Source organism: Delphinapterus leucas, chromosome 1, assembly GCF_059928025.1.
Source record: "Delphinapterus leucas isolate spDelLeu-1000000601 "Yukka" chromosome 1, BTC_Dleu_Yukka2, whole genome shotgun sequence".
Lineage (NCBI taxonomy): Eukaryota > Metazoa > Chordata > Mammalia > Artiodactyla > Monodontidae > Delphinapterus > Delphinapterus leucas.
In genome coordinates this window covers 181469728-181488828 of record NC_143129.1, presented here as the reverse complement: position 1 = coordinate 181488828, position 19101 = coordinate 181469728, and the positions used below count along the sequence as shown (strand labels likewise).

The 19101-nt window shown below is 52.5% G+C and overlaps 3 protein-coding genes and 1 long non-coding RNA gene across 9 annotated transcripts in view; 1 reads left to right on the top strand and 3 right to left on the bottom strand.

Moving 5' to 3' along the window:
* Positions 1-3220, top strand: part of CLCN6 (Cl-/H+ antiporter 6) — a 30366-nt gene extending 27146 nt beyond the window's left edge. For 3 of the 6 annotated variants that reach the window (XM_089901142.1, XM_022598789.3, XM_089901148.1), the window contains one exon: positions 286-3220. In XM_089901142.1, the coding sequence (XP_089757268.1) occupies positions 286-366 (81 nt within the window). In that variant the 3' untranslated portion in view covers positions 367-3220. The remainder of the gene's footprint in view (positions 1-285) is intronic. The other 3 variants (XR_016388989.1, XR_002648072.3, XM_022598790.3) reach the window with 3 other exon arrangements.
* Positions 3221-5789: 2569 nt separating this feature from the next.
* On the bottom strand, positions 5790-7482 carry NPPA (natriuretic peptide A). The gene is made up of 2 exons (XM_089901115.1): positions 7038-7482; positions 5790-6939 (listed from the first exon to the last, which is right to left on the bottom strand). Exons 1-2 carry the CDS (start codon positions 7155-7157, stop codon positions 6475-6477), a joined length of 585 nt encoding a protein of 194 aa, XP_089757241.1. The 5' UTR covers positions 7158-7482; the 3' UTR covers positions 5790-6474.
* Positions 7483-8059: 577 nt separating this feature from the next.
* On the bottom strand, positions 8060-11686 carry LOC149750833 (uncharacterized). Its single transcript, XR_016388988.1, has 3 exons — positions 11286-11686; positions 11072-11179; positions 8060-10811 (listed from the first exon to the last, which is right to left on the bottom strand). It is a non-coding gene; the product is annotated as an uncharacterized LOC149750833 (long non-coding RNA).
* A 3672-nt stretch (positions 11687-15358) lies between these two features.
* NPPB (natriuretic peptide B) lies at positions 15359-17472 on the bottom strand. The gene is made up of 3 exons (XM_022598738.3): positions 16633-17472; positions 16118-16373; positions 15359-15543 (listed from the first exon to the last, which is right to left on the bottom strand). Exons 1-3 carry the CDS (start codon positions 16822-16824, stop codon positions 15527-15529), a joined length of 465 nt encoding a protein of 154 aa, XP_022454446.3. The 5' UTR covers positions 16825-17472; the 3' UTR covers positions 15359-15526.
* Positions 17473-19101: the final 1629 nt, after the last annotated feature.

The following is a 19101-nucleotide window of genomic DNA, read 5'->3' as shown; positions in this document are numbered from 1 at the left end:
GCTCCGTGGCATGTGGGATCTTCCCAGACCAGGGCTCGAACCCGTGTCCCCTGCATTGGCAGGCGGACTCTCAACCACTGCACCACCAGGGAAGCCCTAGGTGGCCTTTGAAATGAGTGTCTTGATCACGTTGTCAGGCCTGTCCCCGTCCTTCCAGGACCTGATTCTGGCCCTGCCGTTTATTGAGACGGGCCGGGCAAGCTCTGTCCACTCTTGTCCCTCATGTTCTCGTCCCAGTGGGGTTCACTCTGCAGGTGACTTGGGTCTGTTTTTGCTTTGTCCTAGATCGTTGGGGTCATCACACGGCACAACCTGACACGTGAGTTTCTGCAGGCACGGCTGCGGCAGCACTACCAGACCCTATGACGGCCCGGCTCGGCCTCGCCGCCACGTGCCAGCCCGTCCTCTCCGGGAGCTGCAGCTCAGGCTCCGCCGCCATGGCTGGCCAGGAAGATTCCCAGTCGCCCGCTGGCTTGGAAAGCCTACAATCATCGAACACTTTGCCGTCAGAGCTCCTGGGGGTGGTGTCAAGCCATCAGGGTCTGGACTTGTGTGACCTCAGCCAGTGTCTTCCCGTTTCCTGCCCCCTGCGCCCCCCGATCCAGTGCTGGCACAGGCCCCAACCCCTCCTTCCCGCTAGCACCAGGACCAGAAGGGAAGTCGGGCCTCACCCACTGGCGGGGGCGCTCGGAGCAGGTTCCCCACCACCTCTTTGCTCCTTTCCTAGGGAACCCAGCTGTTGCCTTAAACCATCATGGGAGGGACCCAGACCGAGGCAAACACTGGGTGGAATGCCAGTTGCAGAATTCAGTCAATTACTAAATTGAGGAATTGGGCCCTGAGGAAACTACGCCTGTTTCAGGGAGGCCCGCCTTCACTGGGACTCTTAAGTTGACATCTTCAGCAGTTCATTTTGAGGGAGGTTCTGCTTCTGGGTGTGAGCTGGTGCTCTGGTCTCGCTGCTGTGCTGTGAATCTAGAACCCTAGAAGCACAAAGCATTCAAATCCCGCTAATAGCTCCTGATCTGCCCTAGGTTTGAGCATTTCGGCTTTCTCTCCATTTTCCAAATTACCCGTGGTCTCCGAGTGCCACGTTTTTACCCTGGTCCTTCTCTTCTCCATGGAATTACTAAACTTCCTTAAGTTTTACCTGCATCTTCCTCGTGAAGCAACCCCAGCCCAGAGGATCTTGGCATCACCCCTAGATAAGACTGCTTCACTTGACTCTGGGCAATGGGGCAGTTGTTCAGAGGATGGAAAGGAGTGAGTCCTGAGCCAGGTGCACTCACAGGTGCGCGATGTGGCTTAAAACGCCAGAGTGTGACCGCACAGCAGACGTTTATTCGAGGAAGGGGTGTCTGCCCTTAGCGAGCGCTTCTCTCTGGCCGCCTGCTGGCCATCCCCAGCCCACCGGGAGGCTCAGCGGTGGGAACTTCACGAGGGGTTAACAGCGGGGAGAGGGAGGCGGCTCCTGCCAGCACGTGCCCCGGGGTTTTAACATCAAGCGGAGGACGCCTCCCTCTCTCTTTCAGTGACTTAGTTTCCCTTTGGGCTGGTTGGTCCTCTCTGAACAGGCACCCAAAGGCATTTGCGCTTACTTTCCTCTTGTGCTCTCTCTACATGTTTAGCAACATCTTAGGCCCATCGTGCAACCATGTGGCAGATGTGCTCTGAGGGTCAAGGTGGCATTCATTTGCATTACGTTAGTTGTTTGTTTTTTAATCATGGAATTTGCCTGAGGACGTCAGTGCCAGGCCTCAGCAACGCAGTTCTCTCCCCTCAGCCTCCGGACTTCTGTTGCCGCCTTTAAGCCTGGGGAGTGGGTGTCTGCCCGGCTTCGCTGGCTCAGGTCTTGCGCTCCACCCACTCTAGGGAACAACCACCTACGCCGGGGGGCTGCGTCAGCATCATTGCCAATGACTCTGGCCCCTCCATTCCTCCATTTTCTTAATCTCTTTGACCAAGATTACTTGAACCTATAAAATTTTCAACTTCCTTGGGTGCACTTGACTTATGAAACACAGATGAAACTCCCAGTAAGTAGTTCGGGAAATCACAAGGACCAAAAGGGCAAGCCCTTCTAAATGTGATTGCGTTCAACCAGCTGCCAGTATTTTAAGGCAGCATTCGGAACTTGACCGCATTATTTCTTTCATTGAGAAGCAAACCGATGCCCAAGTCAGGCGAGTGGCATGACCGCCCATACCAGGAACCTGCTTTCCTCTTCCCTCTCCTTTCCTCTCCTGAAACTGGTAGCACTGAGGTCCTGCTTGAGGATCTCCCACCTCCAGAGGGCGGGGTCGCAGGCTGCTGGCCTCCTGGACACCCTGGGTGAGTGGTGTCGGGATTTATGCCTCCTGCACATCACGTCGTGTTTAAGTCACCAGATATTTTGTTCCCTTCAGTGTAGCCCAGAGATAGACGGCAGAGAGCAAACGCCTCCATCCCCCAGAACGGACTGGACGACCACCAAGGAGGACCCAAACCCAGCCCCTCTGGGAAGGCACGTTGTTTCCTGTCCTCTCCTGGCATCTTGCCCTTTCCAGACAAGCCCAGAGACAAGCGGGGCTCCACTTGTAACAAAATAACTGTAAGCCTCCCTCCTTTGATTTCTGTTAGTTAGAAATCTGTATCTCAACGTCCCGCCTGTTGCCAGCCTGATCACCTCCCAGTGAACCTGGCACCTGGATAAACAGAAACCCTCGGGGGCTGGGGCTGGGGTTGGCTAGAGATGGTTTCCTGCTTCCCTGGCCGAGGTGATGGGGGAGGGGGCCAAGAGTCCCCACCCGACTGGGGGACCTTTGTGCTCTGGGGGACGATTTGCTTGTGACCTTGTTTAACTAACAGTTCCGGACAGGAATGGACACTTGTATACTTGACCCAGCTGACCATATGACATTTCTGATGCAAAATCACGCACTGACACGGCCCTGGGGGGACAAGAAAGCCTTCGGAAAGGCCAGCAGTGCCCTCCCAGGCCTGCAGTATTGATGTGCAGTATTGCCCCACGGCTCGTGGACCTTGGTCATTTCAACAGTAGCAGCTTTCTTCGTTCTGTTTGCACTGTTTGTTTATATGGTAATGTTAGCTAATTCTACTGTGTATATAAATTGTATTTTTTTTAATTTGTAAAATTCTATTCTTATTTGAACTCTTGGAACTTGGAAGTTCTCACTATAACTGTAACATGTCAGAATAAAATGTCTTCACCTCCATCATCCTCTTGTCTCCACCGTGCACTTCCTTTAGAGTGGTACACGCTTGGTTTTCATTTCACTCCCTCTCTCTTTCTAATATGTAAAAATTGCACAGCTGGGGAGGGGGTTTATAGTCTCAGGTCTTTTTCTGTAGCTCTCCCAGCAGGACTCTTCATCGCAGGGGGCCACTTACCACCTTAGTATAAGAACCAGTTTAGTCCTGAGGATCTTAGCAAAAACCACCGGTGTTCCCCGTCTCCTGTTCCCCCTTCACATCGATGCTGTTGGGCCTAGTTTACAGGTCCTTTCCTTCTATAAAGCCACCTGTCCTTCCAGCCATTCCTTCCCGCAGCAGTCGGTGGAGAAGCCATTCGGTTCCTGTTGGTGTTGCGTTTAGGAGGCTGCCCCACAGGCAGATCTCCCTGATGTCCAACCAGAACAAATGGACCTGGTGCTGGGGCTGAGGGTGTTTAGCCCTTGCAGCCAGCTTCCGTCGCTGCCACCTGTCATGGCTCTTTGCTCACATTTTGTTTCGCCGGAAACGTGATTTTCTTGGTCTCCAGTTCTGCCTCGAGTTGCCACTCCACAGTGGCAAACGGTCTCAGTCGGCTCAGGTCCCTCCGCCCATCCCCCCTTCCGCCCATTCCCGCTCCCCCCCCCCCCCCCCGCCGTCCACCCATCCCTGAGGGTCCTCTGAGTTCCAGGGGCGTCTCTTGTGCGTTTGGGTATTTGGCACATTCAGTGAATTCCATTGGCGAGCACCCGCTGTGTCACTGCGACACCTTGGCAGTGAGCCCAGGTCCCCACTCCTCTCCTCTCAGCAGCTCCCACTCCCCCAGTGCCGGACCTCAGGAGCCGGCTTTGGACAGACCCTTCTTCCTTGCTCTCCACCCTCCTGGTCCTTGTTAGTCCTCTGTTCTTGGCTTTCCACCCTCTGCGTTCAGAGTCCACGTAAGGAACATCTCTAGGAGAAGTGGTTACCTTACTGTTCTTTCCCCACCTCCCTCTCTAACCATCAATTCACTCCTGGCCTCCCCTTCCCTCTACAAGGAGCACGTTGCTAATTTATTTCCTCTTTTCTCAATTTCTGTACCAGACCAGGAGAATTTGACCGACATTTATAGAGCACCCAACGTGCCACGTGCTGCCCGGGCTGCTGAAGGGGCATTGACCCTCCAGGAGCTTGCAGTTCAGGGACACAGACGCAGTTGCATACCCAGACAAATTGTGGTCTATGATAATAGCTATACGATAGTTATAAAAATGCTGCCAGTGAAGAGCTCGATTTGTCCTGGGCATGTGGTGTCAGGGAAGGCTTCAGGGAAGAAGTGGCATTCGCAATGAGCCTTGAGAAATGAGCAAAACGGTCTCATGGGCTCTGGGTAGAGGGCATTCTAGGTGGAAGGAGCAGCATGAATAAGGACGTGGGGAAGCGAAGGTGGAGGGTTGTCGGAGGAGTGTTGTAGAATCTGATTAGGAGAGCGTGGTGTCGGGGTAACGGCTGGGAAAATTGGTCAGAGCACTGCTTCATGTTGCAGGTGAACTCAGGGCCTGGTACTTTCTGCTTTGGGCAGCACGCTTTTCAGAAGCAGATACAAAAAAACTTCTCCAGTGGCTCCCACCTTAGTAAAACCTACAAGTCCAAACACCTTGGACCTGAATTTGGGAAAGCCAATGGCTAATTTTTAAATTTAGTGCCCAAAAGTCACAGAAACTTGAAGTTTGTCAGCACAGCAAACATTTTCTTTCTTCACTTTGCTCAGCTTTTAAACCCAAATATCCTGCCTACTCTTCTTCAGATTAAAAGTACAATTCACTCAGCTGGCGCACTACCTCTCAAAAGGTGTCAGAGAAGAGTTAGTGCCCTCATTTTACATACGTGCCTCTAAAAAATAATAATAATAACAGTAACGAAAAAACACTAAGTGTACAAAAAGTGTCATATTGAGTACAAGCTACGTTCGATGTAACCAGAAGAAAAGCCCAGATGTTTGTAAGTTTTCTTTTCAATAAATAAGTGCCCTGAATGTGAGCAAATCTGAATATAAAGATAAATGCCCTTTTGGTCTCCAGGGGCTTTTTCAGGATCCATGGTGAGGCTGCAGTATGAGTGAGAGCAAGTTGAAAGCTGTGGTTTGAGACCCGACCCCCTACACACACACACACACACACACACACACACACACACACACCGTGCGCACGGAGGGAGAAATGAAAGGAAGCCGAAGTTGTCCAAACCCATAGAATGTACACTACCAAGAGTGAACTCGACGTGAACTATGGACGTTAAGTGATCATGATGTGTCATTGCAGATTCATCCATGGTAACAAATGTCCCACTCTGGCAGGGATGTTGATAATGGAGGAGGATGTACATGTGGGGCGGACAGGGATATGTGGGAAATCTCTACTTCCTGTTCAATTTTGCTGTGAACCTCTAACTGCTCCCCAAAATAAGTTTGTTATTTTTTAAAAAAAAAGGAGGAAGAAAAGAACTGAGCATTATTCTCTTTGACAAAAGGTAAAATGACAAGGACTATCAGGCTGAACTCCCTTCCCCAAGAAATGAAAGAAATCACACCAAGCCTCCAGCTTCTGTCCGTGGTGCTGAAGTTTATTCATTTTCAAACCGATGTCAGTAACAGGTGATTAAAATTTAATGCATGGGTGGGAGAAGTGGAGGAGCCACAACTAAACCACTTTATCTACATTTAGCATAAAATGTGAGAAATGTTGACAGGGGGCTGATGCTTGAATAGGACGCTCGTCACAACTCAACCTGATGGCAACGAGATGGGACAAAGTTGAATGAGAGATCCCAGGGGGTGAGGGTCTCTTGAAGTCTGCCCGGGGCCTGGCCAGCCTTTTCCTCCCTGGCCGTTATCTTCGGTACTACAAAGAGAGCAGAGACATGTTTGGCTTGGTGACCTGCCTCCACTGGAAAAAGTCAGCTTCATAGGACCTTGCTCCCTTCCCACCAGCCCCCCCTCCAGCTTGACGACCCTCTGAGTTCCACGAACTGGTAAACAAATTGTCCATTAGAAGCTAGTAAAATCAATCCTGGTAAATTCCGATCCTTCGGGATCTGACAGTTCCTTGAGGGCCATGAACTGCCAATCAGCAGTACGCAGGTGACTTGGCCCCATGAACATATTAAGTTCCCGGTGCTCCTAGCAGTAACTTCTTTTCCTCTTAGCATTTTCTCAGCAGACTGTAGCTGAGGATGGTATCATGGTTCTGAGACTCATGGGGCACCTACCCAGTTGGGACAGAAATTTCAAAGGGAGTAAGCTTCTGTGCTGTTCCCTTTCCTGCTGAAGGCGTCCCCTGGTGGTATTCTTTCACAAGGTTTCAACCTCAACAAAACCACAATTTCCTTCCCGCCCACCCCATTTCCATCCGCAGTTCCTCTTACCCGGAAGCTGTTGCAGCCCAGTCCACTCTGGGCTCCAATCCTGTCCATCCTGCCCCCGAAGCAGCTGGACCTCCGCAGGCTCCGAGGGGCAGCGAGCAGCGCCCTCAGCTTGCTGTTCAGGAGGGCAGATGTATCGGAGGGTTCCCAGGGGCCCCGCCCAAGGGCACCCCCATCTCTCTGGGCTGGGTGGACCTCCCCGGTCCAGGGAGGCACCTCAGAAAGGGGGCTGAGAGGGACCCCAGCTTCCTCATTCTGATCGCTTAGTACTTGTTGGGGCACAGCCTCATCTTCTAAAGGCATCTTGTCCTCCAAATGGTCCAGCAAGTTCTTTACAAAAGGAAAACAGGGAAAGGGAGAAGTCTCACTGCCTGGCACAGCGTCACAAAGCCCCCTCATCCCAGACCGTGCCCCTTTCCTGGCCCTACCTTGAAATCCATCAGGTCTGCGTTGGACACAGAGCCATACACGGGGTTCGCTCCGGTTTGCCCTGGGAGCTGAAACGCCAGAAAGAGGAGGAAGCTCGCGGCGATGGTGGCAGAGCCCATGCTGGCGTCGGTCAAGGGGTGGTCTGGTACTTGCTGCCTCTTCTCTCTCCTCTCTGCTTTCCCACCCGTGGCCTTCCTCCGTCTCCGTCTCCCAGCTGCCCTGCGCCTCCTCTTTTTATAGCCCCTTGGCTCTCTGAGAGCACAAGAGGGACGGAACCCTCCCCATTCTGTCACTTGCAGCGATAAAGCAGCTGAGCGAGGAGCCAGCAGAAGATGCCCTTTTAAAGTTATCAGTCCAGCCAGCTCGTCACAGCCCCTCCGCCTTGAGCAGCTCCAACGAGCCCGGGACCCCCAGCTGCAGGAGCCACATTCTTGTTGATTTGCCTCAAGAGGTTCCCACTTCAAAGGTGTGAGAAGAGCAAAAAAGAGTCCTTGGTTATCTCACAGCGATGCCTCAGGCTTCTTTCTCATCAGCAGCTGGACCCACGCGGGGAAGCAGAGGGTGACGGTTGGCCGGTGCCCAGCTCCCCCGTTGGTTTGCGGCTCAGCTGTCAGGGACTCCAAATAAGGGCGGGAGGGGAGGAAATGGCAGGCAGCCGGCAGCTCAGCTCAGGACAAATTAGTCCAAATGCTCGAGCTGGCCTCATACCTGACTCATCGGCGGCGAGGGCAGACCTCTCCCTCCACAGGGCTGTCCTGACACCTGGCTGCCACTCTCAGTGGTCAGGTGAAAAGGGATTTATTTTTTAGCATACTACGTCAGAACCAAATGTGACAAATGTCCCAAGAACTCCACTCCCAAATAGAAACACAAGAAAAGTTTTGGGAGCACAATCATTCCTCTGCAAACCTCCCCCCCTTCACCGCACGGCTCCCCCCAAGGCGCTGGGGGAGATTGGCGCTAAAAGGATACCTGCATTTACATTTATAGAAGCTTGCTGCTTCTCAGACTCTGGGTTTGAAGCTTGTAACGCCTCACACCTCGCCGGGAAATCTCCCGTGGCGAAGTTGGCTGATGGAGCGAGGTGGGATGCAGCTGTGGCCCATGGAATTTCCCTTAATGCCTCCCATGTCCTGCTCCAAGGCCAGGCAAGGGATGAGCCACTGAAGCCGCCATTTTCCTGGTCCCCAAAAGAGAAGTACCAGGCAGCGAGCCTGTCCACATGTAATGAGTGACCTCCACTTACTAAGCACTGGACTTAACGCTCTACACTCTTCAATGTAACATTTCCGGGGGAAACACTACACTTGAAGGGATGAGAGCCCTGCATTGCAGCCCCAAACAAGCCAAATTGCATACATCTTTGGGGCCTTATTCTCCTCATCTGTGAGGCTTATAAGAGCTATTAATATGTGAACGTATTCTGAAGTGTGAATTGCTGTATAATTGCACGATGCTCACAATGGTTGTCCTTACTGGTTGGTTGGAATGTGCCGGGCACCGCGCTGAGAGTTTATACGGATTCTTTCCTTGTCATCACCAGCCCCAGAAGGTGGGTAGTATTGTCCCCATTCATAGAGGAACAGAACTGAGACTGAGAGCATCTGTCACTTGCCCAATGTCACTCGGCAGACCCAGGACTCGGACCCCAGGTCTGATGTCAACGCCTGTACTTTCCACCCACTTCCCAGATCCCGCTGCTTCTTTGCACGAAGGTTCCTTAACAAGCCCTTTAGTCTCAGCTCCTGATTAAACACCACCCTAATCCCAGACTCTCAGGTTGCCTCTGAGCACCTCCTCGCCTTCCCCCTGCCCTGGGACTGTAGCTTTGCGTGCTTGGCAAGTCTGCAAGTATGCGGGCTATCTCAGGAAAGCACCACATCCAAGCCCCATGACCTATTTACACACCTAACGTGTTTCAATCTACCCCGTAGAAGCTCAGGAAATGTGGGTGGAATGACAGCTCTGTCCTGGCCGGACCCTCCCCCAACTGTGCTCACTCCTTGGCTTATCAGAAAGAGAGGCTGTTACGCAGTGAAAGGGCGGGAAATCCGGGCATTACGTGGCCAGGGGTCATGAGAGGTGTTGGAGGGGGTGGTTACTCTAAAGGAGAAAAGATTTGGGTCGGCCAAACTCAACTTGAAATCCGAAATGAGCGCAATTCTGAGTAGGAGCGCTGGGGACAAAGAACCGCTCTATCCTGAAGAGTCTCTGGAATGTGCTCACAGTTTAATAGCTGGGGTGGCAGTGTTATTATTAGCAAAGAGGATTCAGTGAGCAGCCACCCTGGGAGAACTGATGCTCCGTGCTGCGTGCGTCACACAGCCTGTCTCCTGGAGATACCCTTTGAGACAGACCTTTGATGCAGGCAAGACTTCCGGAAGGGCATCATGGCAGGTGGCCTCTGCCACGGCTTGGCCTCTGGGGGCTGATGCGGTTCCTGCGCCCTGAGCCACTTCTGAAGTCTGTTGGTGGCCCAAGGAAAAGCGGAAATCCCGTCCAAGGTTCCAGAAGGAGAATTTCAGAATTTTCCCAGCTCCTTTTATTAAAGTTACGTTTCGTCTTCCAGAGTGAAACTGGAGTGGGGCACGAGTGTCATTTGTTGAGTTTCTTCTATTGTTTTGGGGTTTTTGTGGAAGGTGGGTGGCAAAAAAAAGAATACTTAGGTTTATTGCCCTGACTTTGTATAGGACCAGCACCACCCCCTGCACTAACAGGGCCCAGGGCAAACAGATAATCCCCAAATACACTTACCGCCCAACCCTCTTAAAGCCTTTGACTTGTCCCTGAAATGGAAAATGCCTTGACGTACAGTTTCTCTTCATTTTCGTGCCCCTGTTCCACTTCGGGGGGTATGTGTGGAGGAGTTAATATTTAATGGGATGTTTAGAAGCCAGCCTGTGGGAGTGAGAGAGAAGAAAAGCAAAAGGTACAGAAGACCAGGCCCACCCTCCACCTCCACCTCTCCCACTCGCTGAAAAATGAAAAGGCTTTATTTCCTTATCGCTGGAAAGAAGTCGTCTTAGTCATCTGATGGAACAAAGGTTGCAGATGGGTGGGAGGATCCAGAATGGGGTAACTCCAGTGTCTAGTTTGGTTTCATGACTCTCCGTGGGGATGCTGTGGGCTGCCTCGGGGAGCCATGAGGGCCCAGCAATGTCACATGTGGGCAGAACTGGTGTGAAAACCCCAGCACATTCATGGGGCAAGTCTGTTAGACCTAAATAGCCTAAAGCAGAAGCCCCAGTTGGGAGAAATTGGTAGGACATTGGTGCGTATTTAGGAATGATTGCTTTGGACTTTGAAAACGATGTTCTGTTTCTCTGGTGCAACATGGAGGTCACTGAGACTGGAATTTGGGGGCAGCTTCCCCAGGAAAAAAGGCCCAAGACAAGGTGATTTGCTAAAGCTTTATGGGGGTTCTAGTTCACGGGAAGTAAGAGTGAGGAGCAAAGGGAAGTGAGATAGTGTATTAGTCAACAACTGCTGCGTGACAAATTACCCCAAACCTTAGCAACTATACATCTATTATCTAATAGTTCCTGTGGACCAGGAATCTGGCTCTGCTTTAGCTGGTTGCCCCTTGTTCAGAGCTCACACAGGCTACAATTAAGATGTTGGCCGGGGCTGCGGTCATCTCAAGACTTGGCTGGGGATCTTCTTTCAAGCTCACTCGTGTGTCTGTTGACAGGTCTTCGGGTCCACACTGACTGTTGGCTGGAGATGTCAGTTCCTTACTGCGTGGGCTTCTCCACAGAGATGCCGCTGACTTCCTTTAGGTAGAGAGGGAAACATTATGTAAGCCATCATCTCTTTGTAACCTAATCTTAGATGTGGTACCCCATCATTTCTGCTGTACTGTGTTCATTAGAAGTGAGCCATAATGTCCAGCCCATACTCAGAGGGAGGAATGAGGGATGGTATTCATCTCCAAGGGATGAATACCAGGAGATGAGCATCAATGGGGGCCATCTCAGAGGCTGCCCACCACAGGTAAGGAAAGAGAAAGAGCAAATATAAAGTGATATGTTACCAAGCTGGTCACAGCTTTGCAAAAACAGCTTAGTGGTTGGTCGGTCGGCTGGTTGGTCATGCTGCACATCTCCAGAGAGCTTTGTGGAACCCAGCACCTTCGAACAGTCTATGAGGAGAGAAAAGGATGAGGGCACTACATTAGATCCCTAGGGCTGCTGTAACAAAGTACCATAAACTGGGTATCTTAAAACAACAGAAGTGTATTGTCTCACAGTTCTGAAAGCTAGAGTCTGAAATCAAGGTGTCAGCAGGGCCAGGCTCCCTCCACAACCTGTAAGGAAGGATCCTTCCTCGTCTCTTGCAGCTTCTGGTAGCTGCCGGCAATCTTTGGCATTCCTTGACTTGTAGATGCATCCCTTCAATCTCTGTCTCTGTCATCATATGACCGTCTTCCCTCTCTGTGTTTCTCTCTTTTCTTCTTATAAAGACACTAATCATATTGGAATAGGAGCCCACCCTACTCAAGTATGACCTCATCTCAACTAATTACATCCACAATGACCGTGATTCACAAACACCCCCTCCAGCATACCACCCAAGGACATACATGAGGGCCCACCCCTGCACCTTGCCCTCCCTAGGGGCCTCACAGAACCTTCATGCCTCACCCGCTGGCTAAGGCATGAAGGTTCTGCTCTCTCCCCCGATGCAGGAAGAACCAGATCGAGGAGTCCAGGGCAGGGAGGCCAGTTAGGAAGCTGGTGTGCCAATATGAGTGGTGAGGGAAGGAAGGAGGAGTGGACATGGTACCTGCCTGGGTGGTCCAGCCAAAGAATGGAGTCAAGGAAGATTCCAAGGGCTGATGTCATCGAGGGTGGAGCCCTGGGAGACGGTTTACTCATTCGGGAGTGTCATAGTTTGGGTTCTCCTGAATCTGAGACAAGTATTCAAGCAAAGTAGTTTATTTTGGAGATAATCCCAGGAAATACTGGCAGGAGAGTGGGGAAGTGACCAGAGAGAGAAGGAGTTTAGCTGCACGGACCACTGTGGGCAGTTGCAGCTTAATCCCAACCCCCCCGCAGAGAAATCCAGTAACCAGTGAAAGATACACACAACCTGTGAACAGAGGGCTCTCCTAGGTGTTGGCTGAGGGTTGTTCCTGGTCGGTGTCAATTCCCCAGCACTTCCTGCCTGCCCGCAAGAAGTGGACTCTGGCTGCCAGGGAAAGTCCTCGGGCAGGAAAGTGCAGTGCTGCTGGATGAAATTAGGGCTGGTGTGCACTGAAGCAGCAAGGGCAGGGGCTATACTTGGCAGTGCCAGAGACAAGATACTGGGGGCACAAGGGTGGGAGCCAAGGTCCCATGGCTGAAATGTTCCAGGATGCCCAGGCAGCTGTATGGAGCCTGGCTCCTGACCCCACGGGAGAAACGGGCCACTTAGTAGAAAGGCATTGATTGCATGAAAAATCCTACAGAGACAGGGATAGAAGGTTGAGAACTGCAACACGAACAAAGACAAATGGCCAAGTTCATGACTTTGTTTACGCCTGGTTCTGCATGAGGAAAGAATGCACTTTTCTTTCTTGCCACAAATCATTCTCAGAAGGGTCAAAGCTGGGAATTCCTTGGCAGTCCAGGGGTTAGGACTCCGTGCTCTCACTGCCGAGGGCCTGGGTTCGATTTTGGTTGGGGAACTAAGGTCCCAGGTCCCACAAGGCACGCGGTGTGGCAAAAAAAAAAAAAAAGTCAAAGCTGCCACGAGAGGGATGGAGAGGGGAACGCAGCATCAGTGACATGAGATGTAGCGTTCAGGCCCAACACTGTCCTGACTTCAGTAACCTCAAAACTGGAGACCCAGCAAAGCCAGTCTACCCTCTACTGAAGCTCCTTCCAGCTGTGAAGCCGTGGGCTAGGCATCCTTGGGCCTGTGTCCACCAACATGTCTTTCTGGGTAGATTTCAGTGACAAGCATCCATGGAGATACATAATCTGGCAGCTTCTTTGGAGGACGAGGTTGATAATAGGAAAGTCAGGGAGGTTAAGGCCATGGCTATAGCTACATGGGGACGTGTTTGAAGGGGCCAGGGTCACAGGTGAGGGAGGGCTGGTTCTAAAGGGCACCCATAGATGATGCACGTGCCACAGCACTGCCCGCAAACACCAAACACAGGGGGAGCTCAATGAGATGTCACTTCATTGGGTACGTCAGGCCACCCACTCCCCATCCTCCAGAAGACATATTTGCTTCCTTCACAGTTTGTTTTGGGGTCCTCTCTCCTGGACTTTTCCTTGGGGAAAAGGTTCAAGTAACAGGATATATCTGTATCATACATACAGACTCCACTGCCTGAGCCCTACTTATGGAAGAGCTGGACTTACCTGGAAGAATTCTGAAGTGCTGGCTGGGTTTGTAGAGTGGGCATTCTGGGAGGAGGTCTGTCTTCATCACCTGAGCAGGGGGAGAAAGTTGCCAATACGCAGCAGCCCCAAATGGGGAACTGAGTGATGCCATTAAGAGGGGGACCTTCCAACCCACCAGCAAGCCTAATTCACTGGCTTGGGAAAGGTTGGGTTGTGCAGTGGTTAGGGGCCTGGCTGCTGGACCAGTATGTGTGGGCTTGAATCCTGGCTCTGCCACTTACTAACTGCGGGACCCTGAGAAAGTCACATTACCTCTCTGTGCCTCGATTTCCCCATCTGTAAAATGAAGGATAATAAGATTTCTTCCTGCATAGTTGTTGCAAGGACTAATATGAGTTCATGGAACTGGGCCTGGTACATAGTGAGGCCTTTATAAATGTTAACTGTGCTAATTACTCATTACCGTCCTGGGTCAAAAACATTAGGCAGGGCTTCCCTGGTGGCGCAGTGGTTGAGAGTCCGCCTGCCGATGCAGGGGACACGGGTTCGTGCCCCGGTCCGGGAAGATCCCACATGCCGCGGAGCGGCTGGGCCCGTGAGCCATGGCCGCTGAGCCTGCGCATCCGGAGCCTGTGCTCCGCAACGGGAGAGGCCACAACAGTGAGAGGCCCGCGTACCGCAAAAAAAACAAAAACAAAACAAAACAAAACAAAAAAAACATTAGGCAAAGATGGCTCACAGTTTTATTGGAAAATAAGTTGGTCCTAAAACCTTACCTTCAAAATCTGAATCTCATTAGATATGTCTAATGCACACTGGGTTAAAATGAGAAATAACACGAAGACCCACCAGTTCTCTTTCCCTCTCACTCAAAGAAACATCAGGTGAGAACAGCAGAAAAGCCATGAGAGAGTCACGTGGATCTCTGCTCAAACCTCAGTGTTGGCACTTAGCAGCTGAATGCTTTCAGGTAAGATGCTTCCCTTTTCTGGGTCTCAGTTTTCTCATCCATAAAGAGGGGATAATAATAGTCCTGTCCTCCTGCAGAGCTGGGATCGTAAGAGGCGTTCTAGGCAAAGGAAACTGCATGAGCTGAAGCCTGGGAGCCTGAAAGCAGGAGAGAGCTCTGCAGCATGACCTGGGGTGCCTGGAACCCAAGATGCAGGGGAAGGAGGACCCTGAGAGGAGAGGGCAGTGACCTCTACCAGGACTCCCTGCTGATTAAGGCAACACAGCAGGATTCTAGTGCTTGTCTCCTTTTCTGCCTTGGAATAAAGGTCTTCTCCCTCTAAGGCAGAGAGGAAGTGAAGACGTGGGGCCCCGAAGGAAGGCACCCTGAAATGCTGGGCCTCTTTCAGGCACTTCTAAACTTATGGGCTCAGGAAATGAAAATGCTATTAAACTCAGGGTTTAGAAGCCTCCTTTCCAGGATGACATCAGGAATTGAAGACTTGAACCTGAGGTTTGGGGCAGATGGAGGGCTCACCCCCATCAGGAATGCAAATAAGCTGGCATATCTCTTTCTCTCTCTCTCTCTCTCTCACACACACACACACACACACAGCGCCCCCAATCTCTGAGAGCTTCTGGAAACGACAAATACAGGGAGAGGGCCTCTAATGGCAGAATTCCAGGCAAAGGAAGGCTACCGTCAAGGGGCAGATACCTTGACACACACCCTCATGTCACAGGAATACCTCAGGGCCCATTCAGCTCCCAGGGAGAAACTGCCGGCCTCGGAAAAGTAGTTTCTGGGAAGCGTCTCAAGTGCTTGAGATATTTAGAGACCTTTCAGAGCATGAAAAGCCCTTAAAGCAAAGCAGCCACCACCCCCCACCCCCCAACTGTTTGACCAGCCCCTGAAGCCGTGTCCCCCGCCCCACCATTAGGACATCTTTGGGATCTTCAAGAAAACACAGGGTTTGACTGTTCTTCAATGACGGATTACTTTTTAGAACACTGAGACAAATCAATTTCAAAAGAAAAAAGCTATAATATTGACTTTATTTCATCATGGAAAATTCGTGTTCAAAGATAAGAACCATCTCATATAAAACAAACAAATAAATAAATACATAAGTAAAAATAAATAGGAGTTGCTTCAAAGGGGAGCAGGGGGTTGAGGGAGGATCAGATGCAGCCAGGACCTCCTCCTAATACCTCCTCAGCACTGTGTGGGGAAGAGAGAGAGTGATGGTTACATCCGGGTGGGAGGCAGGCAGGACCTGAGCTTCCCCTCACCAGGTGCCACGTGTGCCTCCCCCCTCTTCAGTCCATCTGGGTGTCTGAGGCTTTGGAATAATCTACCTCCCTGGACCGTGCTTTCCTCGTTGTAAACTGGGGATTGCCGTCCCCCTGGTGATCCTGCCCTCTGCCCTTGCAGCTCTAGACAGTTCAGGGGAAACCAGGAGGAAAATGTTTAATACCCTTTCTGCGCCAAGAAGGGGCTGCCAAGGCAATTGGCCGAATTACACGGATGTAATTCATGGGATGACCGAGTTACGACCTAAGGTGATTCTGCCCCTTTTGGTGAGAGAGGCAGGAGGCGGTTAGAAGGTGGGTGGGAACTCGCAGGCATGGTAATGAATGTTGTCAAAATTTAATATTTCCAGAAAGGCGCTCCTCGACCCTGAGGACTGACGGCAAGAAAGAGTGATATCCAGGTGTCCTTTGCTCAAAGTTTGGTCCCGAGACTTCAAACCCAGAAAGGCGGCACGCGGTGGGAATGGGGGGTGGGTGCTCACCATTGCAGCCCAGGCCGCTGAGGGAGCCGATCCGGTCCAGCCTCCGCCCAAAGCAGCCGGAGTCGCGCATCATCCTGGGGCTGCGTATTCCCCGCAGGGCCTGGAGGACGCTGTTGCCGGGCCCGAGGAGCCCCGCGGGGGCGGCCGCCCGGGTCTCCCAGGCTTCTGCGAGGCTGTGGCCCTGCTGAAGGGGGTCCAGGTCCATCTGCTCGGCCTGCAGCTCCAAGACCCTGCCTCGTAGACGGCCCAGCAGTTCCTGCGATGGGTGGGGGAGGCGGAGCCTTAGGAACCCGCACCTGGGCCCAGCCGCTCTCGATGGCGCCAAGGCAAACCGACCGCCTTGGGGACGGGGGTCCCCGCCCCCAGCCTCGCCGCTTTCTCACTCTCTTATCACTAATTCCCAGGGGAGGGTGGGGACCTCTTGGGACTGTGGGTGGGGGTAGGTGGGGACCCGTTAATTGCTGCTGTCGGTGCCCTCCCGGCGAGCCGGGTTTACGCAGTTCGACAGCGCTCACCTGTATCCCGCGCAGTTCCGAGGCCGGGCCGGGGCCACCTAGCGGGTAGGAAGGACAGCGTGGCAGCGACAGGTGCAAAAACAGAAGGAGCATGAGCGCCCGGGGCAGCGTCGTCTGGGGGTCCATGTCGTTGGAGGGGCGGAGAGAGGTTGCCGCCGCTGCCGCTGCGCTGGGTCCCGGTTCACGTCTCATCCGCTGGGTCCTCGGGCAACGGCGGCCTTTTATCCCCTGTCCTGAGAGCCGGGCCGGCCCTGCCCCTCTGGGTTATCTCTGATTTATCGGCGCGTTCCGGCCCGGCCCGCTGAGCTCAGGGCGGGGGAATGCACCTCTCCGCGCGGAGGGGTGGAGGCCGGGGAGAGCAGGCCTTGTATAGAAATGGGCCTGGCCGACAACGGGAGCGCGCGGCGGGGGGGAGTTGGCGGGGTTGGGTAGACACCGCTATAGGTCCTTTGTCTCTCGCTTCCCCCTTTCCTGCAAAAACCCCGGGGCCTTAGAGTGGCTCTTTTCTCTTTCCTCCCCCCCGCATTCCTGGAGAGGGCAGAGGGAACCCCAGCGATCAGAGGCCCGACGCAACTGCCGGGCGCACGGGGTGACTCAGAGAAACCACAGGCCCAGCCGCCACCCCCGCGCCGCAGAGCGTCTTCCCTCCCCGCCTGTAACTCTCCGCACCTTGCTCGGCGGCGGGTCTTCCGGGCGCTCTGACCGCTGTCCGTGGTCCTGATATCTCTGAGCCAACAACGCAAGAGGACCCGCTCTCCTCAACGTGGGTCTTGCCAGAAAGACAAGCGTGGGGCAGGGGCAAGAGACGTCTGAGACCCCTCTCCGCCCTCTCACAACCTCCTGCACTAGGATGCTAATTCTCCAGTGTCACCTGATTAAAAGTCTGGGTATGACAAGGAACTTCTGGAATGCTGACCCTTCTTCCATCCCTTAAAGTGTAGAGCTGATTTGACAGGAATTTTGAGAGGCAAGGCCCAGAGATGAAGTCATTCAGGAATGCTTCTATCACAGCTCCCGCAGGTGCCAACACCTCCTCTCTCCCACCAAGCCAACATAACGGAAAAAGCAAGGATGACTGGAAGGCGGTTATCTATTTGGTGGGACACTAAGGGTGTGAAGGAGTGCCTTCCGCAAGGCCTCCTTCACCTGGTCGGCCATGATCTCATTCCCATTCGCAGATGGTCTGTGCCTCCTGTCTGCGATTACAAAAGGGGCTCCATAGAAAAATGGCCCTGGGAAGAGACCCAGCAGATTAAATCCCCCCTAAAGTGTGCATGACTGATGTCACCACCCCTACCAGATAACTTGTGCTGAGAAGCAGCAGGATGAGGGGGCAGCATGGTTTAGGAAAGGAAATGTGTCATGACGGAAGTGGAGAAAGGGGCAGCAAAGAGCAGAAGCTGAGACCTCTAAGCAAACCTGGCCTGAAAAATAGCGTCTTCCAGGTATTGAGTGAGAAAATTGTTATTACAGTTCTTCACTTTTCAGATAAGAAAACTGAGCTCAGAGAAATTAATCTGCTTTCTTTTCTTTTTTACACCTAAATTGATTTTTAACTTTTTTTTTTTTTTTCGGTACGCGGGCCTCTCACTGCTGTGGCCTCTCCCGTTGCGGAGCACAGGCTCCGGACGCGCAGGCTCAGCGGCCATGGCTACCGGGCCCAGCCGCTCCGCGGCATGTGGGATCCTCCTGGACCGGGACACGAACCCATGTCCCCTGCATCGGCAGGCGGACTCTCAACCACTGTGCCACGAGGGAAGCCCCAGCACCTTGATTTTAACCCAATGAAATACATATTAGACTTTAGATCTCCAGAACCGTAAGAAAATAAATTTGTGTTATTTGAAGCCCCTAGGTTCAGGGTAATTTGTTTCAGCAGCAATAGGAAACTACTACAACATATGTAAAATCCTGAGCACAGTGCTTGGCACTTAATGACCTTCCCCCGTAAAGGAGGCTGTGGCGGCAGTGTTGGTTCTCTCCAACATCAGACCCTAGGTAGGGGGTGCTGGGTGCTGGCCGTGCTGGCTACAAAGGAAGAAGGAAGACCCTTACTTCGCTCAGCAAGTCTTCATTGAATGTCTGGGCTCACAGTGGTCTGGAGTCCAGTCTCTGGGATCAAATTGCCTGGATTCAATCCCACCTCAGTCTTTTGCTACTCAGGCAAGTTGCTTCATCTCTCATGATTTTTCATGTCCACTTCATAGGGTTGCTGTGAAGATGAAATGGGACTGTGCAGGTAAAACTAAGCTTTCTGCTGGGAGGTGGGGAAGCAGAGTGGACAAGACAAATCCCACCTTTGAGGAGCATACAGTGTAGGGAGAGAAACAGACACAGTCACAGGCCCCTAGGGTGACGTGGCGACTGATCCAGCACGGAGACCTGGGTGCTCTGGGAACATGGCACGAACACTCAGTTGAGGAGAGAGCTTCCTGGAGAAGGTGGTTCTGGGCTAATGCTTTGAGGGAT